This window comes from Myotis daubentonii, chromosome 2 (assembly GCF_963259705.1).
Source record: "Myotis daubentonii chromosome 2, mMyoDau2.1, whole genome shotgun sequence".
Taxonomy (NCBI): domain Eukaryota; kingdom Metazoa; phylum Chordata; class Mammalia; order Chiroptera; family Vespertilionidae; genus Myotis; species Myotis daubentonii.
Window position 1 is genome coordinate 5,966,337 of NC_081841.1, and position 18,456 is coordinate 5,984,792.

The 18,456-nt window shown below is 53.9% G+C and overlaps 2 protein-coding genes across 2 annotated transcripts in view; one reads left to right on the plus strand and one right to left on the minus strand.

Annotated features, from left to right (window-relative positions):
- Positions 1 to 9,008, minus strand: part of FAM83F (family with sequence similarity 83 member F) — a 33,804-nt gene extending 24,796 nt beyond the window's left edge. The window contains exon 1 of the mRNA XM_059681453.1: positions 8,438 to 9,008. Within this exon, the coding sequence (XP_059537436.1) occupies positions 8,438 to 8,932 (495 nt within the window). The 5' untranslated portion in view covers positions 8,933 to 9,008. The remainder of the gene's footprint in view (positions 1 to 8,437) is intronic.
- RPS19BP1 (ribosomal protein S19 binding protein 1) overlaps positions 1 to 18,456 on the plus strand; it is a 519,247-nt gene that overhangs the window by 171,714 nt on the left and 329,077 nt on the right. The window lies entirely within an intron of this gene.

Sequence of the window (18,456 nt, forward strand, 5' to 3'; positions counted from 1 at the left end):
TACTTAAAAAAAAAAAAAAAAAGAAAGAAAACAAAAACGAAGGTGCTGGAGTGAGGGGAACAGTGTGAATCCATGTGTTGCCAGGCCTCCATTCTCGCACACTCCCGCCCCAGCCGGCCCTGTCCGTCCAAACTGGCTGCTCCCGCTGTGCATTCCTGGGGGCCTGTGCTCCCCTGGAGGTTGGTGTGAATCAGATTCAACTCGGTTCCCACTCAGTTCCACTAGCAGAATGGCCTTATCCTCTCTGACCCTCACGCTCCTCATCCGTAAAATGGAAAGTTGCTGGATTTTTGTGAAAATTTAATGATACCTATTCTTCAGGGCTGGCACATGTCGGGCATTTAGTTTAACTGCTCAATAAGTAGCAGCTATTAACCCGCCTCACTGTGCTGCCATTTATTTTCTTTTTATCTCCCCCATGAGAATGAAGAGTAGGGCCCACTCTTTATTCATCTGTATATTTCTGAAACCTGGCACATACTAGGTCCTCAGAAGAAAACACGTTGAGTGAACTAGCGAACGCGGGGACTCTCCAGGCATCCGGGAACCCTCCTGGGAGGGGAGTTAAGGACACTCACAGTCTGTCCTCAAAATCCGCCTAAAGGTGCCCACCCCCACCCCAGCCATCCGCTGACTCACTGCTAAAAAGAACAAAAGGGACATTCATGCGGAGCCTCCCACGAGCCCAGCCAGTCCTGCGAGGACCCAACAGAATGATGACCACTCGCCCAGCGACACCAGGAGGAGTTTCCAGAAGACGGGAAACTCGGGCCAGAGAGACTAATAATTAGAAACACCCTTTTCCAGGCCTATGATTCTGGGACCCTGGGCAAGTCCACAGACTCCACAAATTCAGAGAAGGGGAGAGAGAACTCTCGGGAAGGCAGCTAAGCTGACTGTTCATGGCCCTGGGGTGGTGAGGTGCTGGAGGGGGAAGAGCAGGGATCCCCCAGTGACTCAGCCTTGGCGCAGGGGTGGCGGGGGGTGGGGGCGGGGGAGCGCCGGACAGTGCCAGGACCCACCCCGGGCTTGTTGGTTCTCTGCCGGCTCCCTCCGTCCCCAGGGGAAGCTTGCCCCACAACAGGCTCTGCCTTGTACACCTGAGAGCAGGAAGGGGCGGCAACGTGGAGGTGTCTGGCAGGGAATCCATCAAGGTCTCAGTTTGTCATTGAGGACACAGACGCTTGGGCCAGAAAGTGGCCGTTAAGAGGACAACAGGTCCCTGGAGGCTTCCCGGGGACACCTGCCCCGTGTCCCCAAGCAGTGTCCCCTGCCTCTCCCCCACTTACACACGTCAGAGCAGCTAGCAACCTTGTACTTGTCCGTCTCCAGACAAACAGGTGAGCTTCTCGGGGCCAGGCTAATATATTTTGTATCTGGAAGTTTTAGAGGGAAGAGGTGGCCCCAGGGGGCAGCCCCCAACGGTAACTGCGTTTGTAGCAGAAGGACAGAGCCTTGACTGCAATCCTGCGTGGAGCCCAGCTGGCCTCTTATGAGTGCTATGACCTTGTGCTTTCCCTAAGCCTCCGGGAAAATACCACTTCTCTTGCAAGGACTGAATTAATCAACAGAAATCACATGTGAAGCACCTCTCTTTCAATAATGTCAGTCCCTCTTAATAGAAATCCCTTTTATCTGCAACCATTACTCATCTTTTCCAAAGTGCTGTCTCATAGTCTTGCACTAGCATCTCAGAGCAGTCTGGTAGGCCAGAAGGCAAAAAGTATCCCGCTTTCCAGATGCAGAGATGGAGACCCAGCAAGGTCAAATGATTTGCCCAAGGTCACCTAGTGGGTGAGGACAAGGACATCCAGGTTCTAGTCCCAGCTGTGTCCCCCTCCCCCTGCAGTGGCCTGGCCTCCTGAGGCCGCTGCCCAGCAGCCCCGGCTCTGTGTCAAGAGAGGTCACGATGAAGGCGCCGGCTTACCAAGGCCCCATCTCCTACTTCTGCACTCCCTGGGGAACACCCCCTCATTTCCAGGGCCCCAAAGTGGTAGATTTCACAGGAATCAAGCCTCGCGTTCCCGCTCCTCCAGACAGAGAAAGCCTGTCCCTACAGGCCCATCACCCTCCCTGGAAAACTCAAGTTGTGGGGAGTCCTCCCAGACTGCCCTGGGGGCTCTTCAGGCTGAGCCTATGTGACGAGTCAGGCCTTTCTGGGTGATGGTGCCAGGGGAACACCTCGGGCCTCCCCAGTTTAGGAAATAGGGAGTGTGGATGCCTTCTGTCTTGTCTTGGCACAGGGCATCCCAGAGCAGATCCTTGGCTGAGGATTCAGATGCCACAGCCTCGCAGACAGCAGAACCAGGCAGACAGACAGCCGCTCTGACAAACCGCCACCACTAAATCAAAGCCAACAGATAAATTCAGGGAGAGGAGAGAGGGGGAGGCCATGGGGAGGCCATGGGCAGGCCGCCACTCCTCTCGCACTCACAGGAAACAGGAAACACACCTGCCGCAACCATCTAACCTCCTGGCTGGGCACCCCTACTTTCTGGGAGGGAATTCCACTGCCCTTCCTTCCCCTGCTCCCAGAAAAGACAGAGAAGGCGCAGATACTTTCCACGTCCGTGTCTTTCACACACACATCCTCTGTCGTTTTTCAAAACCATCCAGGAATCCGGGTGTTATCCTCCCATTCTGCAGGCCAGGAGCCTCAGACAGGGAAGTGATTTACCCAAAGGAACACGGTAAGTGGCCAGATCCGGACAGAACCAGGGCCTTTCAACCTCGGAGCCTGCCCTCTGTCCCTGAGGTGAAGCTGGGTGTCCTTTGCTCAGAAACCGCAGCGCCTGGGATCCGTGGCTGAGCACAAAGGCGTCTCTAACAGCCAAGCCCCCGGGCCTTGGCAGGGAGGCCGGGACAGGCCGGGGCAAGGCCCCGCAAGGGCTCTGAAGTGCTGGGTCCCTGGAGCTGCAGCTGTGCCACCATCACCAGCCTCCGTGGGACCAGAGCCCTGCAACTGTCCAAAACAAAGCCCGTGTGGAATGGTCACTTGTGGCGGGAAGAAGGGTTCGGCAGAGGAGAGGGGACAGTCCGTGTCGGACCCGCAGGCCACGGGCTTCAAGAGGCAACTCAGAAGCTCTAGAGAGAGTCAACTGTCCCTGTGAGATGGAAGGGGGAGAGATCAGGAAAGGAGGGAGGGAGAGAGGTGTTAGGAGCAAGTCTAGAATAGGAACCAGCTCGCAAACACTGTGGTGAGGGGGCTAATGAATGTATTATCAGACTCAGATTTCACAAATCAGCAACATTGAAAAAATTCTCTATGTAAGCTTTTTTTTTCTTGGTTATTTTTACATCCGATTCATGTTTCTATCCAACGCCCTGTGTGGGGCCGGCACCGAGAAGGCGCTTGGTACTACTACCTGTTGGATGTACTGAGTGAGAAAAGTGCCGATGAGATGAAGGCTGACGGGGGGAAAGCAGTGGGATCGACCCAGGGGCAAAGGCTGCCACCTGCAAAGCTCAGTCTCCCAGCGTGAGCTGCTGACTCCAAGACTTTGCCACGCCCCTGGGCATGTGTACCCAGCTGTTCACTCATCCTATCAGCTGCCCAGATCTCTAACAAGGCTGCTAACCTGGCCAGCATGCCCCCTGCCTGGAGCCTTTCCCCAAATCCTTGACTCTCCCTTAGTCCCCCCACCCCCCAATGTAGAGCATTCTCTCTGCTGCCAGATAGCTTGTCACGCTGGGGATTAAAGGGGCCCCCTGGGTGATGTGCAGTTCAAAAGGGGACTGCTCCAGACACTTGCTTCTCTAGAGGGACGGAGAGGGACAGTGGCCAATAGGAGACAGTTTCTAATCATTTAAACAAATCATTGGCTTCCCGTGGGCCCTGCCAGGGAAGTTGTGGGGGGTCTTCCCCAACGGCCCGGGGCACTTTGGGCTGAGCCCGTGTGGCTAGTCAGGCCCTTCTGGGTGACGGTGTGAGGGACAAGGTGGCGACTCGGCTCTCCCAAAGCTCCCAGCCCGCAGGGATGAAAGGGGTTCTCCTGAAGCGAGCTGTGCGCCAGGCACACGGGCGGCACACACGGGGAGCCTCATCTGAGAACAACAACAAGATCCCTTTTGGACTGTAGATCCGATAAAGTGCCAAGGAAGAGGTGCCATCTGCACCGGGCCCCGAGGGAAAGGGAACAAACCCTTCAACAGGCAGAGGTGAGGTAGGGCCGGGCCTGGCTACCCTCGCCCCGCTGTCCGCTGGTTCATGAAAGCTGCCTCGTCCAGCAGCCTCCCCTCCTGGTTATGCCTATAATCTTTGCAGGGCTATTGGCCATCCTGACCAGGGACTCGGGGAAGCTGGGTAATCTTGCTGTTGGTCTGAAGGTAAGTCGTTCCACCCTTCTGGACCTCGGAGGCCTCCTCTGTGAGTGAAGACAGCGCTCGGCCTTACAAGGGGATTGAGGCTCAGAGGAAATGGGACCCAGGAATGCAGAGGCGAGGCACAGGTAACCAATACTCTCTAAACCTGCCCAGCAGGCTCACACGTGGGAGCGCTGGTCAGCGGGTCAGCAGGGAGCCTGGGCACAAGGAGGGGTGCATGGCTTGGTGCAATCTCACCTTTCCTGCTGCGTGCAGACATGCTGTGGACAGGTCACAGCATCAAAGGTCCTGCCCTAACCCGATTCAGGGGCTGCCACACCCTCTCCTCAAGCGCTCATCACACTGTATTATAATGATGGGTTAGTAGACCAGTAGGCTACTTAAGAGTGTTTAATATGTCTGTTTTCTACTAACGTGCTTAGCACACAGTAGACCGCAAAGTATCTGTCCAGCCCTAGCTGGTTTGGTTCCCTGGAGCGAGTGTTGACCCGAGGACTGAAGGGTCACCATTCCAGCCCAGGGCACGTGCCTCAGTTGCAGGCTCGATCCCCAGCCCCTGTCCCGGGCACGTGTGGGAGGCAACCAATCAATATGTCTCTCTCACATCAATGTTTCTCTCTGTTCCCCCCTCCCCTCTCTCTAAGAATCAATGGAAAAATATCCTCAGGTGAGGATTGAAATTTATATTTATATATCTGTGCAGTGACCAAAGGGGTGCGTTACCCTTCAGAGTCGAAAGTCCATCCCAATCAGAGTTGTTGGAGACTCTCGCTCTGCCCATGTAAGAACCAAGACTTTCCCAGGCTATACTGGTCGTGCTTTAAGTCCGCCCCCTGGCAGTGACAATGATCTTAGCAGCCCAAGAAGCAGCAACCTCCCTGGTCATCTCTGCCAGCCAGGGACACACCAGGGACTCGTTTCTGGGTCCCTGAAGGCATCCTTTCCGCCTGCAGTTTAAGCAGACAAAAGACACCATTCAGTGACACTAAAATACACAGACAACTCCAGAGGGAAAGAACATGATAAAAACCCCACCCCACAAGTAAACATGGCCGCATGTTTGAACGTTGGCTGCCCAGCGCAACCGGGAGGGCCTCCTGACATTTGCAGAGGCCAGGAGAGCAGATAAGACAGTGGCCTCCAAGACCTCCTCCCGTCCCACATGGTCCCACCTCCATACCTGCTGGGCTGTTCCCTCACTGGCCACGCCCCTCTGCCCCCCCCGCCCCCCCCATCATATTTTCAAAGCGTCTCCTTTAGGCTCCTTTTCTGCATTCCTGAGGCCCAGGTTGGGAGGCCTCACTGGTCTGCAGCTGTGGGTAAGTCGTTGCCACAGAGCCCTAGTTTCTGGTTATCACTCAGGAATAACCTCATGAGATTATTCTGAGGATTAAATGAGATAAAAGACAAAACTCTGGCACACAGTTGGACACCTCTGTCCTGCACCTCTCTTCCCCACACCCTCCAGTCTCTGCACTTACAGCATCTCACAGTCTGCCCCACCTGGCCTCCCAGCAGCCAGATTCACCGGAAACAAAGAAACTCCCTCCCTCAGGGTGACAGGAAGGAGGAAGGATCTAGTCATGGCCACGGAGGGTTGCTTGCCAGTTGGATGAGTTGAGGTATGGGTGGCGGCTGACACTGGTCAGAGGGGTAGCTGTTAGAGCAGAAGCCAGGGCTCAGTGTCTTTCTATCACCAGCCATGTGACCTTTGGGCAAGCTCCGTGCCTCAGTTTCCTCCCCTGTGAAACAGTCTACCCCTCTGCCCTACCTGCTTCACAGGGTCTTTGAGAAGATGGCTCTGTACCGATGTGAGCAGCAGTGATGAAGAGTGGGGCCCAGAGGGCCTGGGTTTGAGCGGGTACAGACAGGGGCAGAAGCTGCTTCTCCTAGGGGGTGGTCACCCGCTTTGCACCCAGTTTTAGGACCCCCACACCAGGCCTCACACAATACTCAGCTCCCACCAGGACAGCTCCTCCTTCTGCCAAGCAAAGCTGCTTGCTGTTTTGAAGCAAAAATCTCTCCCTCCTTCTCCTCAGTGTCTTATGGAGACACTATCCATTCCAGTTTCTTCTCTCTCCCTGTTTAACTCAGCAAGTCACCTCCCTCAGGAAGCCCTCGAAGATGAAGCACAGCCAGCCTCAAAAACTCTTGCTTTGAGCACATCCCCCTGCCTTTGCGTTAACTCTTGGAAGGCAAAGGCCAAAGATTATATCCTCCCATGGCCAGCACCTGACACTAAGCACCCAGGAAATAACGACTGTTAAATATGTACAGAGTGCAATACTGGAACAGTTTACAATGGTTAAAATTTCTGTTGTTAAATATTTAAAGAGTTAGGAACACTCCACTACTTGTGAAGCCCCAGTGGGCAGGGGCCCTGCTCATCTCTCCTTGTAACAGGGGTATACAACCTGCAACCAGGTTGTGACCAGGCTAACTCCACTCAAGCTCCTTGGCTTAATCCTGCTGCACCATCATCAGGCAGCAGAGCAGGGTATCACAGTGGTTGAGAGCAAGGACTCCGGCGTTTAGATCCTGGCTCAACCCCTTACTTGCTAGGTGACCTTCAGCAAGTAACTTAACTGTTCTGAATCCAAAAATAAGGAAAATACCCAGTTCCCCCTCGCTGTCGTGAAAAGCACAAGAGAAACTGCAGGCAAGTCATTTTCACCGTGGCTGGCACACGCTGAGTGCCAATACATCGAGGCGCGTGAGTATGACAAGACTTGACCCCACCTGCAGCCTGCCGCAAAGCAGTCACCTCGTCCTTTCTCCGCTGTTCAAACTTGCCTTTGTCTTTTGCAGAATGCAATATAGAAAGACAGCTCAGGCAGACAAAGAAGAATTACGTAGAAAAGGGAGGGGGGAAGTATGGACAGAACAAGTTAACTGTTAACTTCCTTCTGGTGGCCAATCTAGCCAACTACCTGCATCACCACCCCTTCCTGGAAGAGGTGCCTCCGCCCCGCCCCCACCCCCCAACCCCCACTGGTCTTTCCAGGTTAGTCTTCCCTCCCCAGGCCATTCAGCCTCCAGAGGTAACTGAACTTCAACCACATTCACTGAGTTGAATTAGAACAGGGAACACAAGCCACTCCTGTTGTATATTCTGAACTGGACACCGAAGGCTGCTAGTGTTTCTTAGCAGATCTCTGTGGAGGGGAGCCAGACCGAGTAGATAAAAAACAGGATGCACCATTAACTTTGAATTTCAGATAAATAACGATTAACTTTTTAATATCGGTATGCTCCATGCAATATGTGGGGCATACTAATACTAAAAAAGTATTTGTTGTTTAACTGAAATGCAAAGTTAATGGGGCATCCTATATTTTAGCTGGAAACTCTACCCAAGGGCAGAGTAAAGATTAAAATCTTCTCTCTGCCCCACAACCTACCGGCCCTTCCTGAATTCTAATCAGGCAATCTGGAAGCATTCCTTCCTTCCTTTCGGCCCCTGTACATAGCAAACAAGATAAGTGGGAGCTTTTTCTGAGCTGCTGAGTCCAGCGACCTGTCTTGTCCAAGTGCCCAGCACAGAGCCAGGCACATAGTAGGTGCTCACATTCCTCATTCATTCCAGGCTGCTTGAGCTCTAGTTGGGAGCGTGAATCTGATGGGCTAGGCTGACCATGACTCTGCCGCAGGCTAAGAGCATCAGGCTAAGAGCATCATGAGGAGGTCAAACCACCGGCTTCCGGACGTTGTTTTGAAGATCAAATGAGAAAATGGCCCGGGCTATGTCTTGTAAAACCTTGGGCAGCACGTAGGTATCGCCATGACCTCTGAGTGGCCCCTTTTACCACAGGGCCCCCCTCAGCCCTGGGTCTTGCCTGGGGATAGGAACTTCACGGGGACCCAGAGCACATGGCAGGTGGAAGCCAGCGCCCTGGACACTGTGATAATGACCAACAACTGCCCATTACTTTATAATTTGCCAGCACGGTCACATATACCCTCCAGAGGCCTCAGCACAGCCCCAGGACGTGAAGGAGGCGTCCTGGACCCTTCGCCCCAAGGGTGGGCAGGGCTGCTGGCCCCTGAGGGGGGGTCTGGTCCAAGGAACTGGGTGTGAGGTCCCCACCCACGAGGCGGCGGGGACAGGGCCTACCTTCTGGGCCTGTTGGATCATCTGCCTGATCACCTGCTTCAGGTGGGGCGCCTTCTCCTCCTTGGGGGGGTGGGTGAAGAGGGTGACCTGGCTCACGCCGCGGTAAAAGCCGCTGTTGGTCCAGCCCAGGTCCAGCGGGGGCACCTCGGTGTCCGAGCGGTCGGGCCAGTAGGCCAGGGACTCCCGGGGGTCGGCGGAGGCCGGCGGCGGGGCCTTGGCCTTGGCCTTGCTCTTGCCGCGGGAGCTGGTGCTGGCGGCGGGGGCGGGGTCCTCGTAGGGGCTCCAGGCGGCGCGGAGGGCCTGGCGCTCCTGGCTGGACAGGAAGTCCCGCAGCCGCTCCCGCTGGACCCGCTCCCGGTAGGCCCGCTCGCCGCCGCCCAGCAGCGCCTCCAGCGCCGCCCGCCGCCGCTCGCAGTAGTAGAAGGCGGCGTGCGCCTCGGTCACCCGCTCGTTCACGTGGGCCTCGTCCAGGCAGCTCAGCTGGGACTCGGCCATGGTGCCGGCCGCCCGCCCGGCCCGCCAGCGGCCCCGGTCCCGCCGCCGCACCTGGAGCCGCCGAGGGGCGGGGCGCTCACCTGGCCGCGAGGCCGGCCAATCGGCGCGGGCCGGGGCGCGGGCGCGGCCGTCGGGCGGGGAGGGGCGGCCTCGCCCTCCGCCTCTGCGGGCGCGAGGGCACCGACGACCTGGGTGGGGGGCGGGGTGGGGGTTCCCGGGGGACTCGCGGGAGCTCCCACGTGCGGCGTCGGGCCCGCTCCCACCTCCCCGGCCAGACGCTTCGCGGGAGGAAGGGGGGGAGCTCATCCTCCTGCGGAGCCAGAGGCGTCGCAGGTGCGCGGTCCAGCCCCCCAGCCCCCCAGCCCCCGCGGGGAGGCGCGAGCACGTGCTGGGCCGGGGCGCTTCTGGGGCTGCGGGTCTGACCTCTCCCCCTTGGAGAGCCTGGGGCCCCGAAGCTAGACTGGATGGTGAGGGGCGGGCAAGTGTGCACAAGGAAAATGATAATAAAACCCCCAGCTCCGGGCCCACGCGCCCCATTTCTGAGGTCAGAGGCCTCCCTCCAGAAGCTGTCAATTCAACACCTTCACCACGATAAAAATTTCTTTAAAAAACCCCAACAGCCAAAACCGGTTTGGCTCAGTGGATAGAGCGTCGGCCTGCGGACTGAAAGGTCCCAGGTTCGATTCCGGTCAAGGACATGTACCTGGGTTGCGGGCACATCCCCAGTGGGAGATGTGCAGGAGGCAGCTGATCAATGTTTCTCTCCCATCGATGTTTCTAACTCTCTATCTCTCTCCCTTCCTGTCTGTAAAAAATCAATAAAATATATTAAAAAAAAAAAAACCAACAAACCCACCCAAAATGCAGCAAGGATGTTCTAGTAAGTAAGCAGCAGTGATGGAATTTCACCCCATTTTAATCTGAAGTGGAGTGTGTGTGTGTGTGTGTGTTTGGGCAAGATAGGCTGCCAGAGGCCTGATTACCATATTAGTGATTCAGAATAGGTGTTTGAGCTCAAGGAAGAAAGCCGCACATGAGGAGACACCACACACACACACACACACACACATCACCACCCCCAGCAGCAGCTCTGCTGTTTCCCACTGGATTCAATAGAATCCTCTTAGTCATTCACATATTATTTTGCTCAAGCACTACTGTACATTTGATTCTCTACATTCAAAATATTTTCAGATCATAGCAACCAAGGGTTCATATTTCTCTCATTTTATAGCACAGCCTCTTAGAGCTGCAAGGAGCTTTAGAAACTAGTCCAACCCCCTCATTTACAGATGAGGAAATTGAGGCTTAGAAACATGTGGTTTGCCCAAGTTCCCCGTAAAGAGAAACAGCCCTTGGGGTTCTATGTCTCAGGGCTCTTTGCCCTACATTAAAAGCACTTTGTCTTTTTTATTTCCCTTGTGAAATGACAGGATTTGGGACCCGATTTTAAATCAGCGAATTTGAAGAGGTTTCCTCCTATTCCTTAGATGGTCTTAAAATAAAGTGAGGATTAGATTTTCAAATATAAGCAAACTTTGTTACAATAGTCAGTCTGCTTGGCTAGTGTAGCTCAGTGGTTGAGTATCGACCCATGAACCAAGAGGTCACCGGTTCAATTCCTGGTCAGGGCACATACCAGGTTTACGGGCTCAGTCCCCAGTGGGGGGCATGCAGGAGGCAGCCGATCGATAATGTTTCTCTCGTATGGATGTTTCTATCTCTCTATCCCTCTCTCTCTAAAAATCAATGAAAACACATATTTTTAAAAGTTTTTTTTTTTTTAAGTCGGTTCTGCCATCCCACGTCAGCCCAAAGATCAGAGTGGTGAGTAACGAGGTGCTTGTCACCGTACCTGTGTCCTTTTCTACTCTTGGGGATTGGAAAGCCTTCCTCCTGCTAACACTCTACTTGTAAGTATAGACAGGTTTTCATCTTTAGACTGGAGAGCATTTAGTTTGTTTCCTAATGACTTGGAAGCAAGCATTTACTCAAGGCCTACTATGTGCCTGGCTAAGCACAGACTTCTTTTAAAAAGAATGACATGGGGATGCAAAGTACAGCATAGAGATTACAGTCAATAATCTCTCTATATAAAAGCCTAAGTGACTGTTATGACCCGTCGACCGAACGACTGCTCGACTGGTTTCTATGATGCGCACTGACCACCAGGGGACAAACGCTCAACACAGGAGCTGCCCCCTGTTGTCAGTGCACTCCCACAGACAACCTCTCGCAGCTGGCCAATCTCCCAGGGTCCCTCCCCTTCAGCTGGCCGGCCCTGATCGACCCCGATTGGAACTGGGCGAGAGATGGCCCCAATTGGCCCTGATCGCTGGCCACACTGAGGGACCCCAGCCATGCATGAATTCATGCACTGGGCCTCTAGTATTGTAATAACTAGGGATGGTGTCAGATACGGGTATGAGACCTATCAGGGTGATCACTTTGGAAGATATGTAAATGTCTCATAACTATGTTGTACACCTGAAATGAATATAATATTGTATGTCAACTGTAATTGAAAAACAAATTTAAAAAAAAGAGAGAATGAATTGGGGCCAAGAGACAGGTCGGTGTGGGAGGCTGTGGGGACTCTGAGGGGAGGAGTAATTAAGCTATCCAATGGCATGTGGGTAAGAAGGGCTTCACCCAGCAGAAGGGATTTTGAGTGGAGCCTAAAAGGATAAGAATTCAAGGGGGAGAGAGAGCGAGAACATTCGAGGCAGAGGGAGAGTTGAGATTGGGTGTGTCAGAGCATCCGGCTGGTATCAGGCACACGCGGGTTCAGTTCAAGATACAGACATGGGCCTCATAGCGACATTTTGGTCAACGACGGATGTCAGTAGTCCCATCTACACTAATAAAAGAGAAAAATGGTAATTGGCGTACGACGATACCCTTTTCATTGGCTAATCAGGGCTATATGCAAATTAACTGCCAACTAAGATTGGCAGTTAACTGCCAACTAAGATTGGCAGTTAACTGCCAACAAGATGGCGGTTAACTGCCAACAAGATGGCGGTTAATTTGCATATGTAGGCACAATGCAGGGAGGCGAAAGGGAAAGCAGGAAGAAGCCCCCTGCCACTGACAGTGATCAGAAACCCAGGGGGGAGCTAAGAGCTGGGGGGCAGGGCAAAGGCGGCCCTGGGGCCGCCTTTGCCCTGCTCCCCAGCCATGATCGGAGAATCAGGCGCCTTTGCCGCCCTGGCCAGTGATAGCAAGAAGTAGGGGTGGAGCCAGCGATGGGAGCTGGACACAGTCGAAGCTGGCAGTCCCGGGAGCTAGGGGTCCCTTGCCTGGGCCTAAAGTGGAGCCCACGATCGCGGGGCCGCTGCAGCTGCGGGTCCCCGCTGCCCGGGCCGGACGCCTAGGCCAGAGGCATTAGGCCTGGGCATGGGCGGAGCCTGCAACCGCGGGGAGCTGGGGGTCCCCTGCCCAGGCCTGACACCTCTGCCGGAGGCCTCAGGTCTGGTCAAGGGGCCAATCCGGTGATTGGTGATCGGAGGGTGATGAGGGTCAACTCCTCTGGCCGAGGCATCAGGCCTGGGTGGGGGGCGGAGCCGGGGATTGGGGGGATATGATGGTCCCCTTGCCCAGGCCCGAAGCCTGGGTCAGAGGCGTCAGGCTTGTGCGGGGGGTGGAGCAAGCGATCAGAGGGAGATGGGGGTCCCCTGCCCAGGCATGATTCCTGGGCCAGAAGCCTCAGGCCTGGGCGGGGGCCAGAGCCAGTGATCGGGGGGAGATGGGGGTCCCCTGTCCAAGCCTGACACCTCTGGCGGAGGCGTCAGGCCTGGGCAAGGGGCCGATCAGGTGATCGGAGGGTGATGGGGGTCTACGCCTCTGGCTGAGGCATCAGGCCTGGGCAAGGGGCAGAGCCAGCAATCAGAGGGGCCTGGGGGTCCCCTGCCCAGGCCTGATGCCTGGGCCAGAGGCATCAGGCCTGGGCTGGGGGCAGAACCAGTGATGGGGGGAAATGAGGGTCCCCTGCCCAGGCCTGACACCTCTGTCAGAGGCGTCAGGCCTGGGCAAGGGGCCGATCCTGCGATTGGAGGGTGATGGGGGTCAACGCCTGAGGGCTCCCAGTATGTGAGAAGGGGGAGGCTGGGCTGAGGGACACTCCCCCCCACACACACCCAGTGCACGAATTTCATGCACCGGGCCCCTAGTAAGATTATAATGAGCTGAAAAATTCCTATAGCCTGGTGTCGTAGCCATGGTGAGGTCGTGGTGCAGCGGGTTACTCATGTGTTTGTGGTGATGCTGGTGTAAACCCACCTACTGCACTGCTAGTGGTATAAAAGCACAGCAATACAGTTACATACGGTACATAATACTTGGTCATGATAATAAATGACTATGTTACTGGTTTAGGTATTCACTGTACTTTTTATTGTTATTTTAGAGTGTACTCTTTCTACTTATAAAATAACCCCCAAAACAAAGTTTGCTGTAAAATAGTATGCCGTGTTCTTCCAGCTGCAGCCTCGTACTGCTTGTGTTTACCTGTCTCTCGACTATACCATTTCTCTTGTGTTTGATTTAACCTCATTTTTTTGTGTACAGTCACATGCTGTACAGGCTTGTGGCCGAGGAGCAACAGGCTACCCATACAGCCGAGGTGTGTGGTAGGCTGCCCATCTAGGCTCGTGCAAGTGCTCTATGATGTTTGCACAATGACGAAATCACCCAAGGACGCAGTTCTCAGAATGCATCCCCGTTGTCTAGCGGCGCACAGCTGTACTTAACCCTCAGAGCCTTAGTGTCCCCATCTGTAAAAAGGGATAATAATTCTGACCTCCTATGAGCTCTCAGATTGATGTAGGGATTAAATGAGATCATGTATTTGATTTAAGTAGTTCTATCTGACTGGTAGAAAGTGGTTTACAACCGTGATTCTAAAACTTTACTGTGCTTAGCAGCCACCTGGGGAATCTTGCTAAAATTCAGATTCTGGTTCAATAGGTGTGAGGTGGGGCCCGAGGTTCTCCATTTCTAGCAAGCTCCCGGGTAGGGCTGTCAGTGCTGGTTCATAGATCACACTGTGCATGGCAAGGATTTCAGAGGCCCGTGACTAGGAGCATGAACTTTCATGTCAGAGAGTCCCGGAATGGAGTCCCACTTTCCTGGGATAAGCTGTGTGTCCCTGGGGAAGCCACTTCCCCTTTCTGAGCCTTAGTCACATCATCGGTGAAATATGGGCAATAATAAATCCAACCTTACAGGGCGTGTGAGAAAGGAAACAAGTTAACGGATACACATTAGTGAGAGGAGGGCCTGGACGCCAGTGAAGGGTGGTTGGTGTTAAGGTATGGGTAAGAGGGACCGGAAGAAAGGGACATCGGGGCCAAATTGTGGGGGCCTTGACTTTAGATCTTATTCTGTAGCTAGAGGGGAGCCACTGAAGGTTATTCAGAGAGTGATATGGTCATTGAAAAATAGCAGCAGTTACTGTGTGCCAGGCACTGTGCTAAATCCTTTAAGTATCCTCCAAGTGAATTCACAAAACCCTATTGGAAAAATTATCATCATCCCCATTTTACAGGTGAGAAAACTGAAGCACAGAGAGGCTCAGGAGCTCACTCTAGGTTACCCAGCTAGTAAAGAAGAGCCAGGATTAAAACCTGGACCACCTGACTCCAAACCCTGACCTCCTACCCACTTTGTTTTGCTGCCTGTGTTGAGAGCGCTGGAAACGGACATTAGTAAAAGACAGCGCTCCCCTTATTTAATAACTTGTTCATTCAACAAACATCTCCTGAATGCTTAGCCTTATACTACGGGTTTCAAACCATTCATTCATTCATTCATTCATTCATTCATTCACCATATCCTCATGGAGCCTTCCTGAGCACAAGGGCATGTTCTGGGCACTGGGGGTGCAGCTCTGATCAAGACCAAGTCCGGGCCCCCGTGGAATGATGAAGACGTGGTTTTGCTCTGAAGGAGCACAAATGTTATACGGCACAAAGTGGAGTAGAACAGAAGGTGAGAATCTGAGTAGAATACTTTAGTGACAGTTCACATCGGACAAAATCTTTCTTAGATTTAACTGATTGAAACACACTGTGGACTTTTTATAATGTTTCCCGTTACATACCAATGACGTATTTATTCCATCAACATGTTTGAGCAGTTAATGTGAGCTAGACAACACGCACGTCTCTGAGAATAGGGAAGAAAGAGGAATCAGACATGACAGCCAGCTGCTGTGGTGGCTCCTTTGTTCAGCGGGGAGTCAGACACCCTGTCTTTACAAGGCTGGTTGATGAGTGACACAGTGGCCTTCGCAGAGCGGTTTCAGGCCATGGAGGTATTTTCATGTACAGTTATCTAATCTGACTGCCCCGGTCTGGTAAAGTAGACTGTGAAAGTGATTTCTGTCCGGTGGTACAGATGATGACACTGAGGCTCCGGGAGGTCTGTTCAAGGTTATCCGCTGCAAGTGGAAATGCCGGGACATGTGCAGGCAGCCCGAGCCCCGGGCCTGCCACCCTGCCACCCAGCTGAGCGCTCCGTGCACCATTACTGAGACTCTACAAGAGCCTTATCAGCCAGGAAACCATTCCTTTCAGCCACAGGTCCTGTGGTGCCTGGGGACATTCCACGAATGGTGACATCCCAGGAGGCCTCTGGCTCGCCACGGGTTCCTCCTGCCTTAGGTGTGGAGTTCCCCTGAGCGAGGTGGCGCCCCTCACTGTGGCATTTCCAACTCCGGAGGCCGCCTGGGGCAGGGGACGGGCCTTCCTGAGAAATCGCGCCTCCTCCTTCTTGGCACAGGCACTGGGCCTCTCCCTCCTGCTCGGGACCTTGGCTCTTGTTCGCCTTCCTCACCCACGGCACCTGCTGGCTGCGTGTGCAGTGAGGATATGACACCTTGTGGCTCACAGCAATTGTAGCTGTGCTCGTCCCCAGGCCATCCGGGGAATGCAGCCCCCAGTAGCCCACCTCTCCGTATACGCTTAGATACGTTTCCAGGGCTGACTTTCCCCTCTGTGGCAGCTTGTGTCATGAGCCCTATTATAAAACGTTGCGGGCTCTCTCACGCCTCTGTGACATTCGTGCTCGTCGCTGCTATTCCCAGAGAGGATGTGACAATGAGGGCAGGGGGCTACAGCGGGCACCGTGAGGAGGAGGCGTGGAGGTTCTAGGACCCAACTAGTTGAGCAGCTTTCACTTTTTAAAAAAAATATATATTTTTTATTGATTTTTTACAGAGAGGAAGGGAGAGGGATAGAGAGTTAGAAACATCGATCAGCTGCCTCCTGCACACCTCCCACTGGGGATGTGCCTGCAACCAAGGTACACGCCCTTGACCGGAATCGAACCTGGGACCTTTCAGTCTGCAGGCCGACGCTCTATCCACTGAGCCAAACCGGTCAGGACGAGCAGCTTTCACTTCTGACCTGCTCCCCTGGCCTGAGAAATGAACGCACTGAGCTTCTCCCCTGCCGGACAGGCTCCCTGAGGCCTTCACCGCCTCATCCAGGAGGGCTTTACCGAGCTCCTACTATGTGCTCGGCACACTCCTGCCCTCCCAGACCTTCCAGACTTGGAGACTTTGTCGTATCTGCAACTTTGGAAACATATGGGCTCCTCTCCCCAACTACTTTGCGACTGCCCCCGCTTCCTGGACACCCCACTTCCTGGACACCCTGCTTCCTGGGTTTTTCTGCCCCTCCCTGACACTCATTCTTAGTCCGCTTCAGTCATCCCTTAAATGTCGGTGTGGTTCCTCAGGGCAGCGGCCCCGGGAATTCCTGGAGCGGCGCACCCTGGCAGCTGATCAGGCGGCTGGAGCAGCCTTTATCGGTCGGGCTCAGAGCTGCTGATGGAAAGTCTCCCTCTCCCACCCTCTGGCAGTGCCGGGGACTGGGGTGTGTCTAGAATATTCGAGGACACATTTTTAAAACAGCTCTGACCTCAAACAAGGGGCCGGAGCTGGAATTACCTACCTACTTGGTGTCTGCTCATTCCTGTCTTTGGGGACTGAAACCAAAATGTCTAGGGCCAGGCCCGGGAAGCACATGTCAGGAGAGTTAGACCCAAGGAAGACTGGGAAGGACATGGCATTGTCCCTGCCCTCGCAGGCTGGTGAGGATGTGGACAGAGGGCCATAGAAAGGCAGGGGCATTGCAGAGTAGCCCAGAGGTCCTGCCGCCATCTCCCCTCCCCCACCTTCGGGAGGCAGCTGGAACCCAAGCCACAGACAGACGGCAGGGGAAAGGTTTCCAGCAGAGAAAGCGCCCGGTCTGGGTGGGCTGGTGTGTAAGGGCGGAGAGCCCAGAGGCAGGCAGATGGGCCGAGGAAGGGATGGTGGCTCCAGCTGCTGCCGACCCCTCGGCATGGCCTGCACTTCTCCCTGCAAGAACCAGTCCTTTGGTCTCTTATTCTATGCGTTTGTTTCTATTGTATTTGTCCATTTATTTTTTAGATTCCACAAATAAGTGAAATGTTCAAGCACTTGCCTTTCTCTGACTTATTTCACTTAATACATTATCCTCTAGGTCTGCTCATGTCGCAAATAGCAAGATTTCAATTTTTTAATGGCTGAATAATATTCCATTATATATACATACCACTTCTTCTTTATCCATTCATTTATCAATGGACGCCTAAGCTACTTCCCAATCTGGGCTCTTGTCAAGAATGCCGCAACTGATGGTTGCCAGGCAGGAGGGGGGCTGGGAGAGTGGGTGAAAAAGATCAAAGGGATTAAAAGGTACAAACTGCCAGTTATGAAAATAGTCACGGGGATGTCAAGTACAGCATCAGGAATGTAGTCAATAATGTTGTGATAACTATGAAGGGTGCCAGATGGGCACCAGAATCATCAGCAGAGCGCTTTGTAAGGTATGTACATGTCTAGCCACCATGTTGTACACCCGAAACTAACATAATATTGTATGTCAACGGTACTTGAGAAATACATTTAAAAAAAGAATCATTCCTTTATTTGGCCAACACCCTCAGCAGCCTGTTCCCTGCTGGCCACCCCTACAGGCAGCCATCACCTGGACGGGGAGGGCGAGGCCCAGAGAGGGGGGCCTCTCCCGAAGTCGATTTACTCCAGCAGCAAGTTACCAGTTTGACCGATGCACAGAGACTTTCCTTGAGCAGGACTGAACACGGGACAGGCGAGTTACAAAGCGGGGAGGCCTTTGTGGGAACGTGTCCCTGGGGGTGGGGGGTCAGGTAAAGAAGGCTGCTTCTGCCATCTGGAAGGCACAGAGGGGCTGCCCACCGTTTGCTGGGCCCTTACCGTGCAGTTCTATAATGTGCTTCCTTCTCATGACAACTCTGTGCTCCTGGCTCTGGCTCTCTAGATGACCTCAGAGAGGTCAAGTGACTTGTCCAGGCTCACATAGTCAGTGGCAGAGTCTGGACGGGGACCCAGGTCTGACTCAAAGCTGGTGCCTTCTCCACTGGGGTGCATGGGACTCAAATGTTTGTTCAGTTTATGCTGGCTGCACACATCAGCGATTTAGAGCAAGGAGAGAGCCAGCCTCTCCTTTATTTTA